Source organism: Chelonia mydas, chromosome 1 (genome assembly GCF_015237465.2).
Source record: "Chelonia mydas isolate rCheMyd1 chromosome 1, rCheMyd1.pri.v2, whole genome shotgun sequence".
Classification (NCBI taxonomy): domain Eukaryota; kingdom Metazoa; phylum Chordata; order Testudines; family Cheloniidae; genus Chelonia; species Chelonia mydas.
Genome location: NC_057849.1, coordinates 1,367,027 through 1,375,986, shown reverse-complemented (window position 1 = coordinate 1,375,986; position 8,960 = coordinate 1,367,027). Strand labels below are relative to the sequence as shown.

The following is an 8,960-nucleotide window of genomic DNA, read 5'->3' as shown; positions in this document are numbered from 1 at the left end:
CCATTTATCCAAAAAATCCTTTACCCTGGCTTGCCAGAACCCACAACTACCATCACAAGAGTTCATGATACCCTCTCCAAGCAGTTGCGTGGATTGTTGGGGAGGGGGACTTACAGGCTGCCACTCACCTATCCGATGTGATGCATCCGAGTCACGGCACCAAGATGTTAGGGGGCTTGTTCCTTCACCGGCTTACTTCCCTGGTCCTTCTTGCATGAACAGAGAGCAACAATACCCGAAGTCCAAAGGTGCAAACAATTCGATGTTTATTGGGGTGAACTTCCAGCAAGCATGATTCCAGTTTCCTTCCTTAGTGTCCCCCTTCCCAGCTCTGACACCACAGAGCCTTACACCTGTGTCCTTGTTCCCATTCCTGCCCTCAGCCAAACATGATTCCAATTTCCCCACCCCCATTCCCTGTTCCCATTTCCCCCACCCACACAGCCACCCACTTCCTGATTGACTGCAGACTATATAGTAAAACTTGAGTTCTGCTTAGCTATACCTTAACCAAACATTTTCCTGAAATTTAACAACCAATCCTAATATATTGTAACATGATTATTTAACCAATTATATCCCACCACCTTAATTAGTTTACACCCAGCAAAAGTAATTATACAGCAGACAGAAACAATCACAGAACCAGACAGAGATTATACAGACAAACAATAGCAAAGTGGGAACTATAATGTCAAGTGGAGTGCCCCAGGGGTTGGTCCTGGGGCCGGTTTTGTTCAATATCTTCATAAATGATCTGGAGGATGGTGTGGATTGCACTCTCAGCAAATTTGCGGATGATACTAAACTAGGAGGAGTGGTAGATACACTGGAGGGCAGGGATAGGATACAGAGGGACGTAGACAAATTGGAGGATTGGGCCAAAAGAAATCTGATGAGGTTCAATAAGGATAAGTGCAGGGTCCTGCACTTAGGACGGAAGAATCCAATGCACCGCTACAGACTAGGGACCGAATGGCTAGCCAGCAGTTCTGCCGAAAAGGACCTAGGGGTGACAGTGGACGAGAAGCTGGATATGAGTCAGCAGTGTGCCCTTGTTGCCAAGAAGGCCAATGGCATTTTGGGATGTATAAGTAGGGGCATAGCGGGCAGATCGAGGGACGTGATCGTCCCTCTCTATTCGACATTGGTGAGGCCTCATCTGGAGTACTGTGTCCAGTTTTGGGCCCCACACTACAAGAAGGATGTGGATAAATTGGAGAGAGTCCAGCGAAGGGCAACAAAAATGATTAGGGGTCTGGAACACATGACTTACGAGGAGAGGCTGAGGGAACTGGGATTGTTTAGTCTGCAGAAGAGAAGAATGAGGGGGGATTTGATAGCTGCTTTCAACTACCTGAGAGGTGGTTCCAGAGAGGATGGTTCTAGACTCTTCTCAGTGGTAGAAGAGGACAGGACAAGGAGTAATGGTCTCAAGTTGCAGTGGGGGAAGTTTAGGTTGGATAATAGGAAAAACTTTTTCACTAGGAGGGTGGTGAAACACTGGAATGCGTTACCTAGGGAGGTGGTGGAATCTCCTTCCTTTGAGGTTTTTAAGGTCAGGCTTGACAAAGCCCTGGCTGGGATGATTTAGTTGGGGATTGGTCCTGCTTTGAGCAGGGGGTTGGACTAGATGACCTCCTGAGGTCCCTTCCAACCCTGATATTCTATGATTCTATGATTCTATGACAAAACAATACAGAAATGAGGATTTCACAACCCAGCGATTGATAAGTGAGTTCTTGCCAGACAGGATGCTATCAAACCAAGTTTCCTTTTACATTTTCTAGGCACTTCCCTTTCTCTGCTCAGCTGTTATCCATCTATACTCAAAGCTGATCCCTTGCCCTGCCCCCGAGGCCTGGCTCACAGCAAAGGGTTCCCAGCCTAAACCCATTGCAGGGACTCTGCCTGCTACAGGCTCAGCTGGGAGGAACAAAAGGGATTTGAAAGCTAAAGAAATAAGTCACACAATGGTCTTTTCCCTCAGGAACTTTGTAGCTGACCTTTAGGGCCCGTAAGCTGTACAGTGCACAGTCTCACCCATCTGCCACACAACCCTGCTCCCAAGTTTCAGCTGCTTTTATACGGCTTCCTGGCTTCCCTCTCTGAACCTGACTGACCTACCGGCCCCAGGGCTGCATCATCACTGCCCTCACTACCGGCTCCTTCTCAGGCTGCAGCAGGTCCCGTCCCAGCCCTGGAGCAGAGGGAGCCCAGCTGGGAGGGGAGGGATATGGAGATGATCCAGTGCATGGCTTGGGGAGGGGAGGGGAGGAGAGAGTGACAGGCATGGCCTTGGGAGAAAAAGTGCAGAAGTGGGTGGGATCTTGAGATCAGTTGTGGAGCTGGGTTTGGGGCTTTGGGGGAAGAGGCGAGTCAGGAGGCGGGACCTCAGAGGTCCAGTTACCAGTAATTAGAAAGTTGGCACCCCTATCCGTTACTGAGTTCTACACAAACCGATTCCCCAGTTTGTCATGCTGACACAGCACAGTGAAGTCAGGAAAGGGTTTAATGTCTCTCTGACTGCCCATTAAGTGATTCAGGGAAGGGGGCCCAGCATTGTGTCACCAGCCAGCTCGGCACAGATGTCTGTCTGAGAGCCAGAGCATCAGGAGAAAACTTTAGGTCCCTTTATGAGTAAAGAGCCTGAGCACCCTGTCCTGGATCTGTTTGGTCCTCACCCCGTAGATGATGGGGTTTAGCATGGGGGGCACCAGGAGGTACACGTTAGCAAAGAGAATGTGGAAATGCAGGGCCACATTGTGAACAAACCTTTGTGTGAGGAAGGAGAAGAGAGCTGGAGTGTAAAAGGCTAAGATGACACCGAGGTGGGAGCTGCAAGTCCCCAAAGTCTTGAGCCGGGTGTCCTTTGTGGGGAGGCTGAAGATGACCCTGAGGATCTGGGTATAGGACACTACAATAAAAAACACATCCAGACCGATCACAAAGAATGCCACAGAGAGGCTGTAGTAACTACTGACACGGATGTCGGCGCAGGCCAGTTTCACCACAGCTATGTGCTCACAGTACGTGTGGGGGATGATGTTAGTTCTGCAATATGGCCACTGTCTGGCCAGGAAGGGATAGGGCAGTACAAGCATGCAACCACGCAGCAGCACGGCCAGACCAATCTTGGCCACCACAGTGTTTGTCAGGATGGTGGAATGTCTCAGGGGATCACAGATGGCCACGTAGCGATCCAAAGCCATGGCCATGAAGATTCCAGACTCCATCGTTGAGAAGCACTGAATGAAGTACATCTGGGTGAGGCAGGCACTGAAACTGATCTCCCTGGAATTGAACCAGAAGATGCTCAGTGTTTTGGGCAGGGTGGAGGTGGACAGGACCAGGTCGGTGACAGCCAGCATGCAGAGGAAATAGTACATGGGCCCATGGAGGCTTGGCTCCCTCTTCACAATGAACAGGATGGTGAAGTTCCCCAAGACAGCTATGACATACAAGGCACAGAAGGGGATGGAGATCCAGACATGGGCTGCCTCCAGGCCAGGAATGCCCAGCAGGTTGAAGGTGGAGGGGTTGGTGAAGTCGGTTGTGTTGGAATCTGACATATTGTAGGGGAGAAGGTGTCCAACTCTGAGACAGAAAGGTGTCTCCTGCCTGTACCATATGTTCCCCTGACTTCCTGTATGTGCCCAGGGTCTAGGGTGATGGTCGCAGTACAATTGCCTGGATGGAGAGACAATGTTAATATGAGACGCTACATTCACTAGTGGAGGCTGTTCTCATGAGTGAAGCAGATTGGTCGCTCTTCACACACTGAAAAAATGACATTTTCATTATTCAGAGAAATGGATTATGAACAACTGACCTTACTAAGGCCAATTCCATATTTTGTGGTGCTTCATACGTCAATAATTCCTACATGTCTGGGATTGTTTACTTTAGATAAGAAACAAAGAATGAGGCATATGATAGAGGAAAACAAAATAAAATAATGGAACTGATTACACTGAAACGGACAACTGAGAAAAGTTCCCAACCAGTAATATCTACAGAGAGTGCTTCAAAAGAGCAAATTCCCCAAAGCTGAAGGAAATTATCATCAAAACTGATCTGGAGGAAAAATTTAGACAGAAAAATGGGAATGAAAGTTGTGAGTTATTCAAGAAGAGTTTACTAGATAGCTAAAAAGAATCAAGAACGTGGACAATTTTGGCTAAAAGCCAGGTTCAGTGGAAAGGTGAAGGCAGCAATTAGGGGGGTGAAGCAATATAAAACAAATGGGAAAAGGGAATATAGATATCAGGCAATACAAATAGGAAGTTATGAAAATTGATAAGGGATGTGAAAGACATCAGGGGAAACTCCATGCTTTGCAGGGCTAAGGATCACAAAAAAGGAGATCATTTAAGTATATTAAGAGCAAAAGAAATCCTAGAAAAGGTTTGTGCCAGTTCCTAGAGGGAGAAAGGAAATGTGTTAATGTTGTAGAAAAGGTAGATGTGTTCATGAAATATTTTTCTTCGGCATTTGGAAAGAAGGAGTAGGGGGTACTCCTATCACATGAGGTGATGGAATAGTCTCCAGTCCATTAGCTGCCCCGAAGGATGTAGAACCGTAGAGTTACAAACACCAGAGTTACAAACTGACCGATCACCCACACACCTCATTCGGAAGTACAAGTACACAACCTGTCAGCTTCAGAGCCAAAAAAAGAAAAATACAGGACAGTTCTGTGTTAAATGTAAAGTATTAAAAAAAAAAAGGTAAATTTTAAAAAAAATTAAAAATGATTTGACAAGGTCAGGAAACAATGAAAAAGCTGGTCTGGGATTCGTTCAAAAAACGTCTAGGAATATAATTAATGCCAGTCAACAACATGGTTTATGGAAAACAGGTCTTACCAAATAAACACTATTTTATCCCGTAATGAGAGTGCAAGTACGTAAAAGTTTGTTACAAGCAGGAGGGAGAAGAATTGTGCTTCTTAACCTCTGAGGATAGGATAAGAAGCAATGGGCTTAAATTGCAGTAAGGGAGGTTTACGCTGGACATTAGAAAAAACTTCCTAACTGTCAGGGTGGTTAAACACTGGAATAAATTGACCGGGGAGGTTGTAGCATCTCCATCATTGGAGATTTTTAAGAGAAAGTTCGACAAACAACTGTCAGGGGTGGTCTAGGTAATACCTAGTCCTCCAGTGAATGTAGGGGACTGGACTAGCTGACCTTACGAGGTTTCTTCGAATCCTATGATTCTATGTCTTGCCCATGTTGAAAAATTCTTACAAATGTTCCAGTGAAGAGTTCTAGCACCTCCATGCTTCCCAGAAGATAAAGTCCAGTAACAGCCCCCCCCCCCAGCCCCGTTAACAGCCAGAGCCCTGAAATGCAAGAGGATTAGGTGACAGTCTCTGTGCATTAATGAAAAGCTGGCACCTGAGGTCTTTACCCAGTTTTTACTCCACAGACAGTTTTGCCTCAGTGGCACCTGAGCAAATCATGGGCCACAGCCTCAGCATCTGGCCCTGTCTTGTCCACCTACTAACACCTTTCATCATGAATGATCCCCTGTGCCACTGAAATGCAGTAACATTGGGGCTGGAGGCCATCATCTGTGGGGGGCACAGCAAAAAGAGACATTTTGGCCAGTGATATTGGAGCAAACTCATCCCCTGTGGCAAGGGCTCTGGGATGCTTAATGGCTGTGCAGAGCAGAAAGGACCCCAAATCTATTCTCTATCCCATCGTGCCCAGGTTGCCCTGGGTTTGTCGAGCAGGTGAGCTCCTCAGCAAGAGATGGTACCTGTGAATCCTGAGACTGAAGTGGCTTCCCTGGGAATCCCTGTCAGGTAGCCGAGTCCCACACCGCTCTCACCCCAGCATCTCAAGCAGCATCCAGTGCCAAGAGCCGACACAGGGGTGTGCACGGTTTATAATAGAGCTCTGTGCAATCCCAGTGGGGAACACTCAGCCTCTAGTGGGGAATCTGCGTCTGAATGCAGACAGGCTGGAGACAGGCCTGTCTGCACTTCTGTGCTCTTTATCCAGCTTTAGGAGTAAACATTAATTAAGGAACCTTCCCAAAGGGAGATGAGAACTCTTGGGCTCTCCGCTGAGTCAGAGAGGAATTGGCTGCTCTGTGTATTTGTGTATATAAAAATTACAGTTGATTAGGAAGAAAACTAGGGATAATGCCTAGATCTCCATAGGTTTAGGTTCTCATACCCTGTAAATGCCCAGGATGGATGGATAGATAGTAGACAGACAGAAGTGGACAAGGATGACTGAGTGGAGATACGAACCCTTTAATTCAGGGGTGCCCAACCTGTGGCTCCGGAGCCCCTTAGGACTCTTCAGAAGTTAATGTGCAGCTCCTTGTACAGACACCGACTCCGAGGCTGGAGCTATAAGCCCCAACTTTCCAATGGACCAGGGGGTGCTCACTGCTCAGCCCCTGGCTCTGCCACAGGCCCTGTCCCCGCTCCACCCCTTCCCACCCCCGCCCCTGAGCCTGCCGTGCCCTCGCTCCTCCCCCTCCCACACAGAGTCTCCTGCACGCCACGAAACAGCTGATCAGGAGGTGCAGGAAGGGAGGGGGAGATGCTGATCGGCAGGGCTGCCGGTGCATGGCAGCCACTGGAAGGGGGGCAGGGTCGGGGAGCTGATGGGGCGGGGCGGGCTGCTGATGTGTTACTGTGGCTCTTTGGCAATGTAAATTGGTAAATTCTGGCTCCTTCTCAGGCTCAGGTTGGCCACCCCTGTTTTAATTGAAGGATCTTCAAAACACCTAGCAAAGGTAAGTCACTATGACTTGGCCAAGGTCTCACAGAGAATGAGTGGCAGGATTATAGACAGAACCCAGGAGTCCTGATTTCCCTCCCATAAGCACAGTCTCTCCATCATACGAAGAGGGAAATGCACTCCCACTCTGGCAGGGACTGTTCATTGGGTGGGATGCAGAGGAAAGGGGAGAGAGGGAGCCTGAGCCTTTGCCATCCTCTCAAGGTGAATCTGAGGTATTCAGAAATCGCTGGAGTTTGTGAGCTCCCCACTCCTGTGAGGTGTGAACTCTCAGACTCCACTTCCGCTCCCACTCAGAAACCTGCTAACGCATCACAGTCCCTGGGGTCGCTTCAGGAGAAGATTTCAGAGTAGCAGCCGTGTTAGTCGGTATCTGCAAAAAGAACAGGAGTACTTGTGGCACCTTAGAGACTAACCAATTTATTTGAGCATAAGCTTTCGTGAGCTACAGCTCAGAAGTTGAGCTACAGCTCACGAAAGCTTATGCTCAAATAAATTGGTTAGTCTCTAAGGTGCCACAAGTACTCCTGTTCTTTTTTCAGGAGGAGACTCAGTAAATTCAACACCAACAGAATGTTCCTATGGACAGAAGGCAGCCAGGGGGGCCTCTCCTGGAGACAGAGGCCTCGCCCTCCTCCCAAAGCTGCCTTGGAAGAAGGTGTTGGGGGGGGGGTCCTATAGGCAGGATAGAGACTGGATTAATGTTTGCCATGAAAGCTTATGCTCCAATACGTCTGTTAGTCTATAAGGTTCCACAGGACTCTTTGCCGCTTTTACAGATCCAGACTAACGCAGCTACCCCTCTGATGCATTGGATTTGTTTTTTCCCTCTCGGTTCATTTCCTCCCAGTCTCTCCCAGGTGGAAATGAAATCTGAAGTTCCAGGCTGAGTCACACTTTCCAAGACTTCCCCGGCTGGAGGGAACTTGGATTCCCACAGCTGAACTCTCTGCCTGCTCCTCTGGCTAATCAGGGGTATTTCTCTAGTGTTGCGCACCTGGGTTTTTAAGCCCTGGAATGAGACTGAACGAACTCTCCTGTCCAAGCTGAACAGGGGCCCCATGTCCACCTGTATTCAAGTTACTAGCACTCTGTAGCTGGCAAGCATGGTTTGACCTTCCTCTGTAGCTATAGGCAGAGGGGGTCTAGGCCCTGATTTGGCTGGATTGTTGTGTTTATAATTTATGATCATTATTTGTATTGTGCAAGCCTGCAGAGGCCCCGCTCCAGTTCAGGGCCGCTTGTGCTGGGCCCTTCACGCACACAGAAGCAGAAACAGCCCCTACCCCAAGGAGCTTATCAATCAAATAAAGAAAAGACACAGCTGCTGTTTGTAACAAACCAGACAGGGGGTGGGTGGGCATATGGGGGAGTAACAACACTAAGAATGGGTGGTTACCTAGGCTGATGGGTGGGTGTGAGACCGATGAAATGCACAGCCCTGCCCTGACTTTTGGAAGTGTGTCTGGGCCTTTAAGAGCAGATCACATATTTGAGGGAACTAGATTGGGGGTAGCGAGAAAGGGCCATAGAGTGGCGGCTGCACCAGACACACAGCTGGGAGCGCGTGGCTCTCCGATAGCTCTCGTAACTCTGCTTTAGTTCTGATCACGCCTCCCTCCTTCGAGTGCAGACTGAGCCTCCTTCTGATGAGTTCCCAGGACAACCCCGGTACCAGAGGGGAGACCAGAGGAGAGGACAGAGGTAACAGGGCTGTGGTGAAGGAACGAAGGAGCCATCCTGGAGATGGAACAACTGAAAACCTCCACGGAGTTGAAACTCTCGGGTAATTCAGCAGACTCCAGGAAGAGATTCAGGCAGAGTTTTGAGACATGTCTGTGCAAGCAGACAGGTTCGGTGAGAAAGGAGACCAGCAGAAAATTGCAATTTTCTTAAATACTGCAGGACTTGAGGACATGTTTAGTTGCATGCAATTCAAGCTTTGTCGACACTGGCACTTTTGTTGGGGAAACATTTGTTGGTCAGGGGCGTGAAAAAACACCCCCGCGACTGAAAAAAACACCGTTGCAGACAGCATTATGTCAGTGGGAGACGTTCGTTGAGGGGGGTTTAATTATGCCAGCAGGAGAGCTCCCTCCCCCCAGCATAGAGCGTCTACATGGGAGACCTTAGGCGCAGGTGCAGCCACACAGCTGTGCCACTGTAAGGTGTGTAGTGTAGACAAGGCTTCAG

At 48.7% G+C, this 8,960-nt stretch overlaps 1 protein-coding gene across 1 annotated transcript; it reads right to left on the bottom strand.

Annotated features, from left to right (window-relative positions):
• Positions 1-2,624: 2,624 nt before the first annotated feature.
• LOC102947793 (olfactory receptor 52R1) lies at positions 2,625-5,887 on the bottom strand. The gene is made up of 2 exons (XM_007070767.4): positions 5,805-5,887; positions 2,625-3,696 (listed from the first exon to the last, which is right to left on the bottom strand). Exon 2 carries the CDS (start codon positions 3,570-3,572, stop codon positions 2,625-2,627), a length of 948 nt encoding a protein of 315 aa, XP_007070829.2. The 5' UTR covers positions 3,573-3,696; positions 5,805-5,887.
• Between the last annotated feature and the right edge of the window lie 3,073 nt (positions 5,888-8,960).

Excerpts from the sequence above, each read along its gene's own strand:
- LOC102947793 (XM_007070767.4), bottom strand. The coding sequence starts at position 3,572 with ATGTCAGATTCCAACACAACCGACTTCACCAACCCCTCCACCTTCAAC.